The sequence below is a fragment of the Meles meles genome, chromosome 1 (genome assembly GCF_922984935.1).
Source record: "Meles meles chromosome 1, mMelMel3.1 paternal haplotype, whole genome shotgun sequence".
In the NCBI taxonomy this organism is placed as follows: domain Eukaryota; kingdom Metazoa; phylum Chordata; class Mammalia; order Carnivora; family Mustelidae; genus Meles; species Meles meles.
In genome coordinates, this window is record NC_060066.1 from 135,409,328 (window position 1) to 135,430,618 (window position 21,291).

The window sequence follows — 21,291 nt, forward strand, 5'->3', positions numbered from 1 at the left end:
CCTTCTTCCTTGAATGGAGGGTCTCCCATCCCTGCCCATTTCTAAAAACATCCTAAAACATTTTAAGAATATGTTCTGCCTTCTCTATGAAGGCTTGTACGACAAATATCAATCAATAATGGATCTTAAAATGTGGTCCATGAACCCCTGAGACTTTCTGCAGGGTGTACAAGGGAAAACTTTTTATAATATTAAAATATTATCCACATTGCTCCTTGTGCTAACTTCTACAATGACAGTGCAAAGCACTGGTAGATAAAATTACTGGCATCTTAGCGCAAATCATAGCAATGGCACAAGATGGTACTAGTGGACATTGTATTCTTTACAGCCACACACTGGCAATTAATAACAAAACAAGGGAGGGGGAAAAAAGTTACAAAAGGGGGAAAAAACTGATTTCACTGGAGAATGTCCCTGATGAAGGATAATAATTTCACTGCATCATGACCTTTGAATATATCTTTTTAATATTGTGTGATAAAATGAGAAGTATACATAACACACTTCTGCTGAAAGTATAACAGCTGTCTGAAGGAAAAAAACCCTTGAATGATGATTTGAATTATGAGCTAAACTACATGCCTTTTCCATGGAACACCATTTTTACTTGAAAAAAACAACTGAAAAACTATGTTATTTAGACTTGGGTATTTGGCAGGCATTTTCTCAAGAGTGAAAAGTGAGTTTGTCACATCGAGAAAAGAAGCTTGTCAGTACTTGTTGCCAATAACAAAATTTGAACTTTCAAATGAAAATCAGAATTTTGGGAAAAAATTTATCTGGAAAAAGACTTTGATAGCCTCCCAAGATTAGAGACTTTTTAAATGAGATCAGTGGTGACATTAACTACTGTGAGGTTTTTTAATAATTCTAATAAATGTACCAACATTTGGAATGCCTACACAACTCAGTGGACCAAATAACCAAGTGACCAAGGCATGATGTTACATAATTATGCATGGGCAAAAGATTCAAAGCAGAGAGAGACCAATGAATTTGAATGTACCTATGTACGGAAAGTTCATTGATACAGTTTCATATTCTACATTTAACTAAGCTTTAAGAAACTACCTCTTGGTATGTTCTGGCGTAATGTTAGAGAAGAATATCCTTGAATACTTCAAAAGGCTTCTCAAATACTTCTACCTTTTCCTATTACATTATTAACTCTGAGAGGCTGGTTTTGTTTGTTTTTTTTTCAGATGCTTCAACCAAAACATTTCACAACACACTGAAAACAGAGGCAGCCTTGAGACTCCATCTAAATACCACCATGTTAGACGTTAGGAAGATCTGTAAAAATGTACATCCATGACACTGTTCCCACTAAATTTTTTTTCATTTTGGCAATGTAGTTATTTTTTGCAAAAAAAAAAAAACCCACCCCACATTATATTAACATAAAATATTACTGTTACTACTAAATGAATTAATACATATTTTTAATGTTGCAGTTTTAACTTCCAATCTGGCAAATATCAACAGATAGAAGCCCACAGGACATAAAAGTTCATTCAAGTCCTCAATAATTTATGAGATCAACAAGTTTGAGACCAGCTGTTTCATAACATTAATACCAGCACTTTTTTCTTGCCCCTTTTCACATAATGTCTTGTTTTACTAGATCATTATTTCATATTTTAAGTCCTACTTTTTCAAATGTAGACATGCCACCAGACACCAAATTTGAAGGTCCCAGAAGACAGGGACTGGGACATTTAGGTACTGAGGAGTTATTTAGGAAATACTGAATTAACATATTAAGGAGCATATGTACAAAGTTCTTTTTTTTAAAAAATATTTTATTTATTTGACAGAGAGAAATCACAACTAGGCAGAGAGAGAGGAGGAAGCAGGCTCCCTGCGGAGCAGAGAGCCCAATGTGGGGCTCGATCCCAGGACCCTGGGATCATGACCTGAGCCGAAGGCAGAGGCTTTAACCCACTGAGCCACCCAGGCGCCCCTGTACAAAGTTCTTATAAGCTATTTAATTTTAACAGCAATGTATAAATATGTCCTCATAGCAATGAAAGGCATTTAGGCAAGAAAGAAGTTATCACCACTGAAATACTTTTTATAAAAAGAAACCTGATGCAGGGGTATAACTCAGCAGCAGAAATGTAACTGAAGCCCAGGTGTCTGAGCTTTATTTCCGTCTTCTTTTCCTCTATAACCCACCACATGCATCCCATGTGCCTTCTTAAATTATACAGAGCTTTAAAATAGAGAAAACATTAAAATATCCCAAACTATAGAGAAAACAATTAACCAATAGAAAACTCTAAGAGAGCTTCAGTAGCTGCACTCAGTTTTGTTATGATCTCCTTGTTGCATTATACCATTTCCTGTTCCCATTCCAACCACACTTCTCCTTTTCTTAATTTACTAAAGACTCAAGGCTTTTAGATAAAGGTACAGAATTAAACTATTTCTACTTTTATGAGTTCTCAGAGTTTCCAACGAAAACGAACTGAAGCTCCTTTAAGCACCAGAGTTAATTTTCTCCTGCTTTAAAATCTCATATTCTGAGTCATATGTAAGAGATGGACATTGTTAGAACTTAACTGATCACCTCTTGGGGGTCATTTTTTCAAAAGGTAATTAAATGGCTACTATGTGCCAGACAATAAGTGCTGGACCATGCAAAGTTTAACAAAATTTTGCCCTTGATCTAATGAAACACAGAGATGAGTAAGAAACAGAAAAAAAGAGGTGAGTGAGAGAGAACACCATCATAAAATACACTAATCATAATGGTGTAACTGTATGTCACTATTATGGAAGCACAGGTGAGGGACACCCAACCCAACCTGAGAGAGATGGGGTTTAGTGATGGAAATAATCCTCAGGCTGAGTTGTGAAGGATGAGTAAGGAGCCAGGAGACCTTTCCACATATGGACAAGTTGGAATGAGAGGAGATTTTTGAGGGAGGGAAATGTGGCAGAAAGAGTAACAGATGTACTTGGAAAATGTTCTGTGTCCCATTAAAGAGCCCACATTTTATCCTGTAAGCAGGAGTCACTGAGGGGATTCAACCAGGGAAGCTGCATGTTCATTTTTGTGTTTTAGAGAGATCATCATGGAAGAGAGTAACATGGAAGCAAGATAAAAGGAAGTCAGGTAGACAGTTAATCTAGTGCAGGAATCACCAAAGTTCTTCCACAAAGAACAAGGGAGTGGACATAGTAATAGGCTTTGGAAACTATATAGTCTCTGTCACAACAAATGGACTCCGCTGTTGTAATGTAATAGTAATGATATAAACAAATGAGCATAACTGCCCTCAATAAAACTTTATTTACAAAAAACAGCAGTGGGTTTGGCCCTCGAGCCTTAATTTGCCAATCCCTGGTCGAGAACAGCACTGTCCAAAAAAAATTTTCTGCAATTAATGAAAATGTTCTATAGATGTGCTACCCAATTCAGTAGACTCTAGCCAAGTGGGGCTGTCAAGCACTTGAAATGATACAAGTTAGCCTGAGGAACTGAATTTTTAATTTAATTTAAATGTAAATAATTACATGTGGCTTGCAGTTACCCTGTTGGGTAGGACAGGGTTAGAAGCTGGTACAGGAGCCTAGACAAGAGATGATGGCACTGAGAGTAGAGATGGAGAGTCAGCGGCCAAGGCAAGAACTATTTTGGAGGTTATCTGGTAGGACCTAATGATGGACCAAATGGAGGTGAGGGAGAAACAGTGAAAGATGATTCCCACATGTTGAGCAGGAGAATGAGAGAGAATGGTTGGTCCACATGCTGAACAAGAGAAAGTAAGAGACTGCAGAGGGAAATACGTTGCCTTCTATTTCAGACATGTTGAATTTGATGTGCCACCTGGGAGGAGAAAACACTTGACTAGCATCAAAGAAGTAGGTAATATTAAATATGCTCTTTTTAGAAGAGAAAGCAACTGTAGCACAGGGATGTTAAGTAACTTAGCCCAGGTCAGGGCACGTTAAGTGACAAGGTTGAATACAACTTGAGTCCATCTGGTTTTAAAATTCATGCACAGTCCATCACACAAAAAATGAACATCACATGAAATAAGCAAACAGGTAATAGTGGACACCTTGAAAGCAGAACTCAGCCCAGGGCAAAGGGCCCCAGAAGAGAGCCTCAGGGAACACCAGCATTTGCGGAACCGTGTCTTACCAAGGAGGCTGAGAGAGTGTGGTCAAAGACATACAAGGATTGGATGAGTGCAATGTCATGAAAGCAAAGGGAGTTGGGCCATAGAAGGAGGTGATCAACAGCATCACGTCCACAGAGAAACACAATGAGAAGGTCCCCAAAGGGAGTTTGCTGGATTTTGCAACTGGAAGTCACTGATGCCTCTAATGAAACAGTTCTAGTGACAGAAGAGGAGGCCTAATTTCAGTGAGTTAAAGAGCGAAAGAAGATACAACAAAGTAGAGAAATCAAGTATAAACAAGCACTGCCAGTGGGCTGTAGCATGTGGGGTATGTATGACATTTAGCACTTCCTGAACATGCACCGAATGGCAAGCACCGTGCCAGGTGCTTTATACATGTAATCTCGTTGAATCTGCACAACAAACTGTGAGGCCTATAGGCATCATCATCATCATCATCCCTGTTTTATAGGTAAGAAACCAGGCTCAGAGAGATGAACTCATCTTCCACTCATATACAAGGCTAAGTGGGAGAGCTTGGATTTGAATGCAGGTCATTTGGCTTCAAAGTACATGCTCTTTGCTCTATTCTTTCACATTATCAGAGTCTTTGAGGATTTCAGAATTATTATTTTGAAAATTCAAATGGCCAAGCCCAAGAAACTGGTTATCTTCTTGAAGAATTAAGATTACATCCTCTGAAATATGGGCAAACTAAGTAAGACAGTGTGTAAGCAAAAGTTGGGAAAGAGCAGGTTCAGCCGCAATCTATTCTCTCCTGTTTTGGGGGTGGAAGGACCATTCCTCCCCTGCCCCCACCACCCTTGGGGAAAAAAAAAGAAAAAGAAAAAGATCAGGTTAGGGGCGCCTGGGTGGTTCAGTCGGTTTAAGTGTCTGCCTTCAGCTCAGTTCATGATCCTGGGGTCCTGGGGTCCTGGGATTGAGCCCCGTGTCGGGATATCTGCTCATTGGGGAGTCTGCTTCTCCCTCTGACCCTCCCTCCCCCACACTTCTGCTCTCTCTCTCTTTTACTCTCTTTATCTCAGGTAATTTTTTTTTAAAAGATCAAGCTAATTGCATGGTGAACATACTAATGACAGATGTCCCGATAAACAGACTAATGGTATTTGTTGCAGGAGAGTGTCATCCATGGAATGTTTTTAGAATATAGCTAGTCTACGTTTGCTTATGACAAACAAACCTAGAATGTATGGATTTATGGGGTCTGACCCCCTGGAGAATGTTACATAAGCTATGTAACTATCTGAGTATTAAATGAAGATGTTTCCTAATCAAGAGAGTTCCTTCTATGTCCACAATAGGAACTATGCATACTGCTTATAGCCCTCAGAGATAACCTTATTGTGGAGTCTTCCCAATGCAAAAAGGACCCAGGGAGCCATTCAGATGGTCCTAAACATCTCCCTGCCTTGCCAGTGCCTCAGGATTACTTGGATCCTCGGCTTAATACAGAGTACCACTCCCTAACCCATGTGAGTCTGATTTGACAGTCCCAATTCTCTGGGTTATCTCTGTACTAAGCCACAAAAGGGCTGCATGCAATCATGGGTGCCTCCCCCTGACTTTGGGACTTTGTCCGAAGATTTTAAAGATAGGTAAGTTTTTCAGAGATGGAAGGGAAATGGAGGATGTGAATACGGGAAGAAACTCGAGAACCACCCACAGGTGCATGAGACAGTAAGGGTTCCAAACTGACTCTAATTAACAGCAGGAAATAAGGCTGGAAACAAACATATGGAGCACATCACAGGGAACCTCAAAGTCAGAGAAAGAGTCTAAACAGGATGCAGTTTTTGGAAGAAACTAAGGTCCAGAAAGTGGATCACAGGGAGGATTATGGCGGTGGCTCTGTGAAGAAGGACAGAAGAGAGGGTGACCCTAGAAGGAGGGAAGTCAGTTGGAAGGCTATGGCAGTAAGTGAACTGTGGAGATCCTGCAGACCCTTACCTAGGACCATGGATATGGAATGAAAAGAACAGCTAATGTTACACACGAAATGCATCAGCAGACCTCACTAAATGACAAGATGAGGGTCATATAGCACCATTATAAATCCATTCGCAAATATAAGCATCTACCTCCCTCCATGAGATGGATGGAACTTAATTTCCTTTCTCCCTCATCTCCTTGAGAGTGGGCTATCCTTCATATCTTGCTTTTAAAGAACAGAGTAAGGAAAAGAAAAAAACTTCACAATGCCTGGCAACCACCACCTTAACCATGTGATAGCCAAGTTCACATCCCCCAATGATATGGACATCATGTACCTCCTAACATGATGTGATGAGAAGGGCACTTTGCCTCCATGGGATTCCTTCTCAAAACCCCATCACCTCCACCTAGTCATAAGAAAAATGGACAAATCCAGACTAGGGGACAGTAACTGGACAGCACTTCTTAACATTGTCAAAGTCAAGAAAAACAGGGAAAGACTCAGACACTGTTACAAACCACAGGAGACTGGGAAGACACAAGACTAAATGCAATGTGGCAGTCTGGACTGAATCCTAGAACAAAAAGAAAACACTAATGGAAAAACTGATGCAATCCCAAAAAGTCTGGAGTTCACTTAACAGTGGCGTATCAGTGCTGGTTTCTTAAGTTTTGACAAAGGTCCATGGTAATGTGACATATCAGCAACAGAGAAAACCAGGTGAGGAGGATATGGGCGTTCGTATGCTATCTTGGCAACTTTCTGTAAATCTAAAATTAGAAGTCTATTTTTTTTAAAATGATGGGTGAAGGTAATGTGGATATTAGAATCTGGGAACAGGAATATGCTGGTGTCAAGAATGTGAACTGGCTCCAAGATGAACCCAAGTGTAATAAAGCATCGCCATCTCTTTGAAGAGAGCTCTATTCAAAGCTAGGACCACCACTCTATACTAGGGGATCTTGGATAAGTTTCTCTCACCTTTCGAAGACTTGGTTTCCTCATTTGCACGATGGCAATAATAATTCATGTCACATATTCTCATTTTTATTTAGTACCTTTAGGATCTTCAGGAAAGTTTCCCCAAATGAAAAGGAAACAGCAGAAGTTTAAAATAATTAATCACCTACCGCTGATTCACAAAAGGGCTGGAAAGTTCTGCAAGCAGGCGAAAATTCCCAATGTATGCCAGGACTCCATCCCCCTGGATGATAAACATAAAACACAATGTCAGGGAGGACATGCTTATCAACATTTCTTAATATTAAAGGAACATTCAAAATAACTTCTCAGCATAAAATAACAATTGAGACCAAGTCTCAACTGAGACCAAGTCTCCTAGCTGATTTTCTTCTTCATGAGAATTTAGAAATGTCACTAGAATTCTAAGTTATTTTTAAAAGACAGCATATTGTACACTTACGTTCACCTATAAAAACAGATTTTAAGCAGTTGTCCCAGGTTGAACTAATGAATTCTGCGAACAGCCATTGGTGACAACATTCTCAAATTACCATAGAAATAATGATCAAAGTAGTGTGAATTTCAGAAGTTGAGGAATTTTATAGCAGTTAAATACCTAAAAGAAACTCATTTTTATATCCATTAATAAAAGCACCTTAAAAAATCTCAAAAGTGTACTTAACATCCTAAATAACAATCTGTAAGCCTGTGAGCAGATGCATATTTGCCAAATGTATCAACACATGCTAAAACTTATGTATCACATTTGACCTGAAAAATGTATTTGTCAATCAGAAGATCCTACAGCTAAAACACACACTCTCAGGACCTCTATGAATTTAGAAACATAATACTCAGTACACTGCATGAATTTAATAGAAAAAGTAGAGCAGAGTTAATAAACTCTGAGGAACAAAGTAGTATACATTAGAAAGAAGAATAAAAGGGCGCCTGGGTGGCTCAGTGGGTTAAAAGCCTCTGCCTTCGGCTCAGGTCATGATCCCAGGGTCTTGGGATCGAGCCCCGCATCGGGTTCTCTGCTCAGCAGGGAGCCTGCTTCCTCCTCTCTCTGCCTGCCTGCCTACTTGAAATCTCTGTCAAATAAATAAAATCTTTAAAAAAAAAAAAAAAGAAGAACAAAAGTATACATTCCAAAAATATCAGGTAATTTAAACACTGTTACTAGGTAAATAGTCATTCCAGAACTTCCAACTCAATCAGAATTATGATCACACACAAAAAGAAATAGTTGTACCTGCACCCAAAACATTAGATATACATGGAACTTCAGAAACCCTATTCCTATAAGCTATACCATGCTGCCTTCCAAAATGGGAATAATACAAAGCAATAAAAACAAATGAACATTTTATTCGAAGGTTTTCAGTTCTTCTCCATGGAAATTATTTTAGCGATTGAAAATTCAGAGCTGATTATACAAATTAGCTTTTCCAAGACTAATCTAGAACTTTTTATAATCTCAAATTCACTGGCCTTAGTGAAATTGAAATGTGTGATGAAGAGGAAGGAAGGAAGAGGGACAAAAGGACAAAGACAATGGGCAAGGTGAGTACTGTGCGCAGGGGGTGATCAACTTAATCTAAAGTCAGCAGAGACACAGCCACACCACTCCAAAAACACATGGCAACACAGAAGAAATAATTACTCACAGGTGTTATTACTTTAACAGAGAACTAGAATCAGTATTTATCTGAAATTATATATTGTTCTGTACTATTTACTTTTCTGTTATGGTAAGAGCATTTACTTCAACAAACAGCAAGGTTAACAGGGGTATTTAGTAGTAATTAAGAATAGGACAATTTAACAAATAAAATGTGTGAAAACGTGTGTGTGTGTGTGTGTTTTAAGGGGAGAGGGAGAGGGAGAAAATCTTAAGCAGGCTCTACACCCAAGGGTCAGAGCAGATGGGAATGACAAGCTTACCACCCTGAGATCATGACCTGAGCCAAGATCAAAAGTCAGACACTTAACCAACTGAGTCATTCAAGAGCCCCAATATTTTTATGTTCTTTTCTGCCCTTTTTGTTTTTACTTTTTTTTTTTTAGAGAGATTTTATTTATTTATGTGACAGAGAGAGCTCACAAGTAGGCAGAGAGGCAGGCAGAGAGAGAGTGGTGGGGGTAGCAGGCTCCCTGCTGAGCAGAGAGCCCAGTGTGGGACTCCATCCCAGGACCCTGAGATCATGACCTGAGCTGAAGGCAGAGGCTTAACCCACTGAGCCACCCAGGTGCCCCCTTTCTGCCCTTTTATTTAATCTTTTTTCTGGATATTTAAATGTAGTAGGCTATATTATTATATATTTTCAGAAACATACATCTGAGACTTTGTAAAAGGGGAATGTAAATACAATGGGACTAAACAGTTGTTATCTATATTTAATAAAAAATAATAGTGACATCTTATCCATGATATAGTAGGATATTTTTACTTTTTGCTTCCTTTTCCACTCCTACTTTTCTGAACTGCCTGTAGCCTTTAGGTGGGAGTATACATATATGCTTTTTTGCCTCCCCCCCCACCAGGAATGAACTACAGTCCAACAGAAAATTCACTTTGACTTGTAGCTCTGCTCTTGTAAGTCTACATTACTGATATTAGTCTAACAGGATGCCCTCAACTTAAATATTTTCTTAAGAAAGGTGTGAGCCGGGCGCCTGGGTGGCTTAGTCGGGTAAGCGGCTGTTTTCAGCTCAGGTCATGATCCCAGGGTCCTGGGATCGAGCCCTGTATCCAGCTCCCTATCAGGCTCCCTGCTGAACAGGAAGCCTGTTTCTCCCTCTGCCTCTGCCCCTGCCCCTCCCCTGCTCATGCTCTCTCACATTCTAATAAATAAATAAAATTTAAAAAAAAAAAAAGGTGTGAGCATAAAATACTTGAGATTTTACTTACTAACAATGGCAGGCTTTTTAGAGTTACAAGAATTAAGTTTCCAGTTCTCTTGAAAAGGCCCACCCACTTTAAACCTAAAGGCTTCTTTTGTAGACCAGCTATCTGTCTCCAAGATCCTCTGCACGTATAAATTCATTATACAGACTACCTATTTGTAAAATATCCATCCTTTTCAACACTCTAAAGCATACTGGATGGATTCCAAACAAGTTAACAGTTCTAGTAAAGAAAAGCCATTCAATGGGGCTACTTTTTTCTGGTAACATTTTTTTTTTTTTTAAAGATTTATTTATTTGACAGATAGAGATTACAAGTAGGCAGAGAGGCAGGCAGAGAGAGAGAGAGGAGGAAGCAGGCTCCCAGCCAAGCAGAGAGCCCGATGCGGGGCTCGATCCCAGGACCCTGGGATCATGACCTGAGCTGAAGGCAGAGGCTTTAACCCGCTGAGCCACCCAGGCGCCCCTCTGGTAACATTTTTGAGTTCAGAAGCAGTCTTATTTCCACAAAATGAGTCATTATCCATTGCATGAGTGTTCATCACAACCTGCACACCACATTAAATAACTAAGGTTCGGACTGTTCATCCTTTTCTGGCTGCTTTTTACAGGTTCCTCGGCAATCACCAAACCTTTCAGAGAGACAGTATATAAACACCCGTTGATTTAATGTAAGACTTTTCTGCCTTCACATCCTCAATTATTTCCAAAATCCAGAAGGACATTCTCCTTGCCACATAGTCTAAACACATAATTTTATAGCTGGTCAACATCTGCTAGCAATAATCGTAGCTATGTGGTAGGCAAACATCTATGGAGGTCATCTCCCTCTATTTCCATGAAGTAAAACCCTCATTGTTTTTGCAGGTTTTAAGGAAGCTAAAGGGAAGAACGACCTTTCTTACAAAACCCTCAATGTCAGAGGTAAGCAAATCACATCCCTTTTTAGCACTGTTCTAAGAATGCAAGGTGTGGAAGACGTTTCTCAGGTAGTATCTTTTCATTTTCTTTGGTAAGAAGTTTACAGACTGAATGGAATTTGCCAAGTTTACATTTGCACTGTCTGCCAAATATACAGACAGACTGAGCAAAAGCTAATCCATATTTGAACAATACACCAACAATTTTTGTTTTATGTGGTTCCTTTATAATCTTTATAGGAATCAAAAATTCAACTTGAAACACCATTTTTCAAATCAAAGTACCTAAGAGCTAGGGAAACATCTTTGTGTGGCTGTGATTTGATGCAACACTCAATGGAGTGAAGAAAGTTAAGACTGTTGGTAAGATCCAACAGAATCAGCTCTCTATGTTGTAAGAAGCCAACACATCTGTTATCAAAATTTACTTTTTTTTTCCCCACCAACAGGATGTTTTAGTTGCAACCTCTGAATCAGGAAATGTAACTTTCGTCAATTTCATAGAACAATCAAGGGAAAAAATAAATTGCATATCCATGTGACGTGTCCATGTTAATTCAGTGCCTACTGTTTTCAACTGAGCAACAATGTCTTTTTGGAAGATGAAAAAAGTGCAGATGGATTTAGATGCACTTGCCTGTTCATTCAGAACTGTGAGACTCTGTCTCTGCACGTGCTTTTACATTCTCATCTCTACCAGGCCCACAGTTTGCTAGAGCTGCCATAACAAAGAACCACAAGCTGGGTGGCTTAAACAGGAAGTTACTGTCTTACAGTTCTGGAGGCCAGAAGTCTGAGATCAAGATGACGGCAGGCCCATGCTCCTTTGGAAGGTTCTAAGGAAGGATCTGCTCCTGGCCTCTCTCCTAGCTTCTTGCAGTTCCTTCGCTTCTGGCAGCCCAACTCCAATCTTCATGTGGCATTTTCCCTGTGTACGTATCTGTGTCCAAATTTTCCCTTTTTATAAGGATACCAGTCATATTGGATTAAGAACCCATCATACTCAACTATGACCTCACTTTCACTTAACTAATAACATCTGTATTGATCCTATTTCCAAATAAATTCACATTCAGAGGCAGTACGACTTAAAACCTCAACAAATGAATTGGGGGGCAGGATATAAGTCAATCCCTAACAATGTCCAATCCCAAATTCTTTTTTGCACATTGTGCAATATGGTCTGTTTTGGTTATCTAATTCCTTACTCCATGTGTCTTTCCATCCATCTATAACAACATATCATTATATACTAATATATGTAATAATATATATTATACATATTTCCATATATAATAATAACTATAACCTTTATTGGTGATGCTTGGAGCATTCTGGTGTTGGTATCATAACTAGTCTCATTCTCATTATCTGAATTTCCAATGGACAGTCAAAGATGACTGTTAATGCTCATGATTATAACACTTCTGTTGCATCGTTCAGGGTAATGTGACAATGAATGATCTACTATTGTGAACTGCAAATCATGGTTGCCATGATTTTTTGCATCATAGGAAAAGATTTCACAGGATGTGAAATTTTCAGTGGTAAAATGGTAAAACCAGGATGGACATGGGCAAGCCATCCCGTCTTTGTTTTATTATGAATTTTATTATAATGAATCCCAAATGGCAGGTGAACTTTTTCATTTTAATACATAATCAAAATCACATTCCCAATGACGAGAAAGAGGAATGAAAAAAGAATAAACCTCTCTAACTCATCTAGCACTAAGAAGCACTTTCAAGATAATAGGAAACAAACTTTCATATTCCAAGTTCCTGGATGTTTCATGGATTTATTTTTTAGTTTTGGTGATTTGTTTGAAGTTTAGGTGAGTGTTTCCAAAGGAAGTGGTTGGAATATTTAAGTTAAGAAAAGGTCAGAAAAATAAGTAATTGTGTTTAGTTGGAGATCATCCCAGGAAAATTAAACAGCTGAAATGTCCTGCTTTTCTCTTTTACCATAGTTAAATTCTGCAGTGAGTAGAGAGCAAAGGAGAAGAGCTTTGAAAATAGTGCACAGGTAGAACATGACTCTTGGAGAGGCAAAAAATGCAAGGAAAATAGTTACTTTAGTGAGATTCTTACTTGAAGCAGACATACAAGAATCTTAGGAATATTTTTATTAGCACGATCCTCTATTATTACGAATTCATGTATGTAACAAACATTTACTCTTATTTTTAAAGTTAAATTCTCTCATTTATAACATTGCCTTTCTTTCCTCAGTTAAAGACTGCTCTTCTTCCAGTCTATTTTTTCTAACAATCTTCTTCTTTTGTTTATTGTTTTAAATCTACGGCACTCTATAGGTAACTATATCCAATGCTGAGAGGGTATGACAGACCAAACTGCTATAAAATATTAATTTATATTATATATATATTATATTATATAGAATAATTAATACATTCCTAAGGTCAGCAAAAGCCTTGCTATATTACTTACTGTACCTTTCAAATAAATCATTTTTCCAAGGATGAGACCCAATACTGAAATTTTTAAAGTTTTTGTGATTTCTAAAATATTTTCCAGCAGACACACCAAAGTCATACAAAATACTGAAATAGTATCGTAGCAATATAGTTGTACTCTCAAACTTCAAGAAACAATTTTAAATATTTCTCTCTAGTGACCTTTAAAAATACAAAAAAAATACGAAATATACTAAGGCTTTTTTGAGAGTTTAGAAAATTATTCTTCTTTTCTCAAATTGGTATAAAATTAAAAGGAACTATTAACCAAAATATCAAATTATTAGCAGATAAAACCTGACCTTATAATAGTCTTTAAATATTAAAAGTTACTAGTAAAAATTATAAATTTGATATGTTGCTTTCATCTAAATTTAGCCAAAACGCAGTATCTCCACACTTTGAAAAGACTTTCTCTTGAGTCTATAAAAAATTGGGCACAGCATCCTGGCTTTTCTTCTAATTTCTTTCACCTCTTCCCAAAGAAAATGGTTAGTTTTCTCATTTCTAACCCAGTGGTTCTCAAAAGTGTGGCCCCAGACTAGCAGCACCAGCTTCACCTGGAAATGTTGCTAGACATGAATATTCTCGGGCCCCATCACAGACTCACTGACTCAGAACTCCTGGGGGTCAGGCCCGCTAAGTGATTCCAATATTTACTAAAGTTAGAGAACCACTGTCCTAGCTTACAAATGATCTAGGAATTTCTAAGCTCTTGGGAAACTGCCTCCCTACTTCTCTGAAATTGTAGTGAAGATTTACAAAGTCCCCATCAGATCCCACAGCATTATGAAGGCAGACCAGCTACATCCCTCTAGAAGTATTTTCCTGACCCCTTAACCCTCAGCGGGGTCAAGTGTCTCAACAGATCTGTCTGCTTGTCAGCATGCTTTTCCCTGCAAATATCTACATTCTTTGTGTCTCATTCACTGTTCTATCCATAAAGCCTAGAGCAGTGCCTATCCCCTATTTCCCGAGTTGAACCTCACCTGCTCCTCATTGTGAAACAAGCAGAATCACTTCCAAAACAAAAATCCTGAGTCCTACAGACCTATTTCTGAGTGGGTGAGCACTCTGATGAGAATATTAGTATTCCACTCTAAAAGGAGAAAAATATCCAGATTTTAATTTTGTAAAGAGATAAGTAGATAAGAATTAGAGGTCATCATAAATGTGTTATGGTAAAAAAAAAAAAAAGTTCCGATATTTAACTTCCAAAACTTGATACATTTATATTAGTGAAGCAAGACAGAAAAAAAATGGGTAGGCAAGCAAAAGAGATGGGGAATATCACCTCACATCCATCAGGTTGGTTAGTATCAAAGATAAAAAAAGGAACTGTTTGTAAGGGTATGGAGAAAAGGGAACCTTCATGCACTCTTGGTGGGAATGCAAACTGATGCAGCCACTGTGGAAAACAATATGGAGTTTCCTCAAAAAATTTAAAAATAGAACTAGCATATTATCCTGCAATTCCACTTCTTGGTATTTACCTGAAAAAACAAAAAACAAGAACACCCATCACGCATTCGGAGAGAATTATGCACCCCTATGTTCACTGGAGCATTATTTACAACAGCTAAGATATGGAAGCAACCTAAGTGTCCATCGACAGATGAATGGCTAAAGAAGAAGTGCTGTACAAGATACACAATGGAATATTACTCCACCATAAAAATAAAGAAATCTTGCCATATGTGAGAACATGGATAGACTGGACCTAGACAGTTTTATGCTAAATTAAAGAAGTCAGAGAAAGATGAATGCCATATGATTTCACTTATATGTGGAATCTAAAAAACAAAACAAATGGACAAGCAAAACAGAACAGAAATAGACCCATAGATACAAAGAGCAAACTAAACTGATGGTTGCCAGAGGAAATGGGTATTGGTGAGGGACAGGGCAGGTGGCAAAATGGGTGAAGGGAGTGAAGAGGTACAAACTTCCGGTTATAAAATAAGTCATAAATATGTGATGTACAACAAGGGGAGTAGAGCCAATAATACTGTAATGATATGGTGATAGATGGTACCAGACTTAACATGGAGATCATTTGGTATTGTATAAAAATATAAAATCATGATGATATAAGCCTGAAACTAATAGGATACTGTATGTCAACCACACTTCAATTTAGAAAGAGGTAGGAGAATTTGAGACCTGCCTAACAGCTATGGATCAGAAGGAAAACAGCTAGAAGCAGGTTATGAGGGCACCTGGGTGGCTCGGTGGGTTAAGCCTCTGCCTTCAGCTCAGGTCATGATCTCAGGGTCCTTGGATCGAGCCCCGCACTGGGCTCTCTGCTCAGCAGGGAGCCTGCTTCCCTCCCCTGCCTCTCTGCCTGCTACTCTGCCTACTAGTGATCTCTCTCTGTCAAATTAATAAATAAAATCTTAAAAAGAAGAAGAAGAAGAAGCAGCAGCAGCAGCAGCATGTTACAAATGAGTACGCCAGCAAACTAAGGAGCTGATTATTAACTGCATGACCTTGTGCCTGTTACTGAATTTCTCTAACCCCATTTCCAGATCTCTATAAATATGGTGAATGCTTTTTAATAGAGGTGCTGTTGGGAGTGTGTGGCTGCTGCCGCCAACATCCTCATCTTCCCCATTTTCTGGAACAGTGGAATGACAGGCTTAGAATTAACTGGTAGATGGAAGTGCCTAAGAATGCCCTTTGATTATTACCACTATATCCCGATGCTGATGACAGAATTTCCATAAGTATTTCTTGGCTGACTGTTAGAATCTTTCAAACCTTATTCTATTTGGGAGATTCATTATAATAATTAAGCAATTAAGTCTGAGGAGGCAAGGGCAGTCAGTAAATGATCATGAGCCTGTGGCATGGAGGCAGGATCTGAACCCTAGTTCTCCTGCGTGATCTTGAGTGATTCAGTTTCTCTGTTTGTCAAATGGGCATAATACCATCTTTATGACAGAACTGATGCGAGAATAAGATGAGGAACGGAGTAATGGCAGCCAAGATGAAAACAGAAAAGGCACTCCAAAAGTGAAAAAAAAAAATTGTAGTTAAAGGTGAAATTGAACCTAGCACTTTTTCATATCATGATTAGAAAGACTAATTAAGCTTCAGGACAAGTCCTAAAAGGGCCTATCCCTTCCTGTCTGTGTAGTAGTCTTCAGCTCACTGATATTTGGGTGAATTCACAGGACAAAGGGCCCAGCCGGAAATGATGAGGAAGAGGTGAGAAGAATGACACGTCACCATCACAGTTAGTGAGGACTGAAGGGGGACTCACTATTGCCATTTCACTATAAAATATAATTTATGTCAACACATCATTCCTCAAAAAGTGGTTAATGTTACTTTCTAACTGTTGCAGAAAAAAATCCAATTTCAAAGGGAAAAGAAATACTTCTAAGGGTGAACTGTTTTATTTACAGAATAGGTTATACCAACTTTCTACCTTACAACCATACTTTACGCAACCCAAACTTCACTCTTTTCCTGACTACTTTATGTTCATTACCATCATAACGTAGTAGGTTTGAAACAGCCTCTGAAGATGGCCTACTTCTATTACCCACAGATTGTTTAATCCCATCTATCAAAGCTCTTCCAATTTGCCCTTCATCCTGGACAGCTCCACGGTGAAAAGTGCAGCATCTCCTACAGCTGCTTTGGGAGCTATCCTAGGATTGCTATTCAGAAGTTCCAGAACCACACTGCACCTGCTCTGACTTCCACCCGTCAGTCCTACTTCTCTGATCCTGGCAATCCAAAATCTCTTCTTCACATGACAACCCTTCAAATATTTAAAGACAGTACATGTCTATCTTCTTTCCAATTTGCTCAGAAAATTCTGGTCTCCCCTCTTCAGAGTTCCTGAGCCTTATTAACTTCCAGTCTTCAGAAAATGAAAACGAAGAGAACAAACAAGAAAAACCAACCAATCTCTTGGTGAAAAGAACCATTTGCACACAATAATCTCTACCCAGTAACCAGTCAAGTCACACATGCACATACATCTTTCTAAAGGCACAGGGTAACCTTTCCAAAGATAATTTTCACAGAATATGTCAACATATTTCAAAATGTACATACCGCTTGCCCAAGATTTCCACTCTACAGAATTATTCTTTGAAAATAATTGTGTATGGGACAAATATGAAAAGATACAAGAACATTCACTCGATTTATACATAATGGTGAAACTCAGAACAAGCACATAACAATAGGGAATTGGTTAAATATGATTATATACCCACATGCCATCAAAAGAGATAATGATCCAACCAGATGGCCTGAGAATGAAAACATTTTCAGAACTTACAAAAGACTTGGAGAATTTACCTCCTTCCCACTCTTCCTTAGAAAATCATTTGAGGTTATGCTGCAGCACAATGAGTAAGTGAACCAAGAAAGACAGACACAGGATCCAGGAAACAGTGGCCCCACACCAGGAAAGTCATGGCAGGAAGCCCAGGACACTGGGCAGCAGACCTAGAGAGCAATCAGTTCAGACTGCAGTGGGGACTAGAGGGAGGGCTCCAAGGGCTGGAAAAGACGATCACAGAGATGCAGTGCTATCCTCCAGAATATGGAACAACTCAAATGTTAAATGTTAAATGATAAAGGCAAATGTTGCTAGAAAAAAGGGGGGCATCAGAAACTCTAAGCAAAAGTTAGACAGGAAATAAAATCATGCTTGTGCAGTGAACTGTTTTAATATAATTGCCATAAACCTGTTACTCACTTTCTCTGTGTAGGATCAACTAGATATAAAAGAAAACTTAATGTGATTATGGAATAAAAGGTAAACAGTTTAAAATCTCACCAAGACAAAAGTCCCAAGTGACAGAAACTGAGAGGAGAAGTAAGGGTTAGAGACACAAAGGAAGAACAGAAGAACAGGAACACTAATACCTTCACCTTAAAAAGTATCAAGAGGTGCTACAGAACCAGAAATAAGTTTTCAGAGAAAGTGAGACAGAAACTAAAACTCCTTTAGCAACATTGAAAGAAAGGAAGGAAAGGAAATAGAGGTGTGAGCATCAAATTCTTAAGTCATAGCAAGAAGATAATAAATGCTCTCTAACAACAAATAAGATGTGAGTGATGGTCTCTGAAGACGGCCAGCACCAATTCATTACTTCCCTCCCTGTATGTGCACAATGCTCCTCACATCAAGAGGTGGGCTTTTGGGGCGCCTGGGTGGCTCAGTGGTTTAGGCCTCTGCCTTCGGCTCAGGTCATGGTCTCAGGGTCCTGGGATCGAGCCCCACATCGGGCTCTCTGCTCCGTGGGGAGCCTGCTTCCTCCTCTCTCTCTGCCTGCCTCTCTGCCTAGTTGTGACCTCTCTCTCTGTCAAATAAATAAATAAACTATTAAAAAAAAAAAAAAAGAGGTGGGCTTTTATTTTCCACCCCTTGAATCTAGGCTGCCCTAGGAAGCTCACTTGACCACCAGAATACCGTGGAAGTGACATTCTGGGTCCTTCTGAAGCATGGTCATGAGAAGCCTTCCAGCTTCTTCCTGAGAAGCCCAAGGCACACAGAGGGGCCACGTATGAGCGCTGTAGGCAGCAACCCTGCTGAGGTTCCAGCAGAGAGACAGCATCAGCTGCCAGCTATAGGGATGAGCCCCTTCAACCCAGTTGAGCCTTTAGGGGGCTGCAATCCCAACTGCTACTGAACAGCACCCACTTGAGAGACCCCACACAAGAACTGCCCTGCTTTCTTTGTGGGTTTGTTTTTTTATATATATATATATATATCATTAAGAACTCATTGAGTCACTGGGTTTCAATGGTCACAGTAGTTATTCTAACTGATGATCAGAATGCCACATTTTTAGCCAATGGGACAACCTTCATGTTGTTTATTGTATCCTTCTGACACAAGCCCATTAGTCTTTGATAGATTCCTTGCTTTCTGACCCAAGACAACCAGAGTTTTTTTTCTAAAGATTTTATTTATTTATTTATTTGTCAGAGAGAGAGAGAGAGAGAGAGCGCTCGAGTGCACAAGCAGGCAGAGTGGTAGGCAGAGGCAGAGAGAAAAGCAGATTCCCCGTCGAGCAAGGAGCCCGATGTGGGACTCGATCCCAGGAACCCGGGATCGTGACATGAGCTGAAAGCAGCAGCTAACTGAATGAGCCACCCAGGTGCCCCCAGAGTTATTTTGTTGTATGTAATACTTCAATATGTAAAACAAGTTCTAAATTTTAGTTTTGATCCCATTTTTGTAATATACAGTTATACACAGAATATTTTTGACCTATGCATTCACACATAGGAAAAATGCAGAAATACACTCTTAAATGTAAATGGTAATTAAGTAAACATAAATAGTTATCTCTGGGCTGTGGGATTAGGGCATTTTTTCTTTTTGCTTGTCAATGTTTTCTAATCCTCCAATAAAAATGAATGGCCTAATTAGTTTTTTCAAATGGCCTCTGCTTGTATATTATTTTTCACAGCTTTTAAAATTACAATGTTGTGGGGTGCTTTGGCTCAGTTGGTTAAGCGATGACCTTCAGCTCAGGTCATGATCCTGGAGTCCCCAGATAGAATCCTGCATTGCGCTCCCTGCTCAGCAGGGAGTCTGCTTCTCCCTCTGACGTTCCCCCTCCTGTGCTCTCTTTCTCTCATTCTCTCCCTCTCAAATAAATAAAATCTTTAAAATTACAATGTTGTTATACAGGGCCTTAACCACTGTTTTCCAAATGTGTACTTGTGGTTCTTTTTCTACCCTTCTGAAGTTCTCCTTTGCCTTTTATAGAGAATCCTCCTTTTTCCCTGTCCCTGACCCTGCCCATGACCATACTTCCTCCACAAGATAAACCTACTTCTAATGGCATATGGGCCCCTGGAACAGCCATGTTCTTGCCACAAACCTCAGAGCATCTCCAAGTTATCTTTTGACCCAGTGTCTCCCATTTCCTTCCATAGTATCACTCCTCTAGTGCTCTGGGTCATTTTGCCCTCTTCATTCCCTTCATTCTCTGAAATCCAAATTAGCCACCATGCTCTACTGATTACAAAACAGTTTTGAGATTTTTCTTCTTCATTAATATAACCACTACCATAAGCACCAAAATTAAATTCTTCATAATCTATCACCTGTATTTCACCCTGATAACCTCCTACAACATATCCTTCCCATGCCATATTTTTTTCTACATATCATCATCAGCTTTACCTTCCTAATATGCCAACTGCATCAAGTTTTGTTTGTTTTTATTTTGTTTTGTTTTGTTTTGGCTAAATGTCCTACAAGCAATTCTGTGGGAAAAAATGCAAGGCTGGTGAGTTGGAATGTTCATTCTGTCAGGTGATTCCATCTTACTCATCCAAATGTACAACTGCTACCAGGCACACACAAAACCCATACCCTGAAAACCTGAGTCTTACTACCTCCCCTGAAGATCTGACCTCTTCTCCTCATTGATTTTCCTCATGTCTCCTGACCTTGGAAGCTCTCCCCCACTTTTTGCTGCCAATCTAAACATTTTTTTTTTTGAGGCTGAGTTTAAGTCCCATCTATTGCAAAAGCTTTCTTGGAAAATTCAAAAAAATCATAAATACATATAAGATATGCACATATACATATACAGGTGTATATGTATATGTAGAGTGTGGTGCTAAGAATATTCATCAAGTATTGTCAGTAGTTACCTCTGAAGAATCAGACCTAGAAAACATTATACCTACTAAGCATTATGTTTCAACAAACTCAGAATTTTGTTTACAAAGATCCATATTCAGACCAAAAAAATTAATAGAAATTAACACACCCATCTTTCCAGTTCCTAAATTCCTATAGCATCACTGATTTATCGGTGGGTGATGTACTCTTTGAATTTTTTGATAGTTGCCTATGCTTAACTCTTAGCTACCTAACAAAATCCCACAGGTTCTATCACATCCTCATCCCCTACCTCCCAGAGCTCCTTAGTTCAAAGC

General features: G+C 39.0%; 1 protein-coding gene across 4 annotated transcripts in view; it reads right to left on the minus strand.

Moving 5' to 3' along the window:
- TLCD4 (TLC domain containing 4) overlaps window positions 1-21,291 on the minus strand; it is a 109,738-nt gene that overhangs the window by 12,969 nt on the left and 75,478 nt on the right. For all 4 annotated transcript variants that reach the window (XM_045998749.1, XM_045998757.1, XM_045998740.1 and 1 more), the window contains one exon: window positions 7,221-7,294. In XM_045998749.1, coding sequence (XP_045854705.1) covers window positions 7,221-7,294 — 74 coding nt within the window. The remainder of the gene's footprint in view (window positions 1-7,220; window positions 7,295-21,291) is intronic.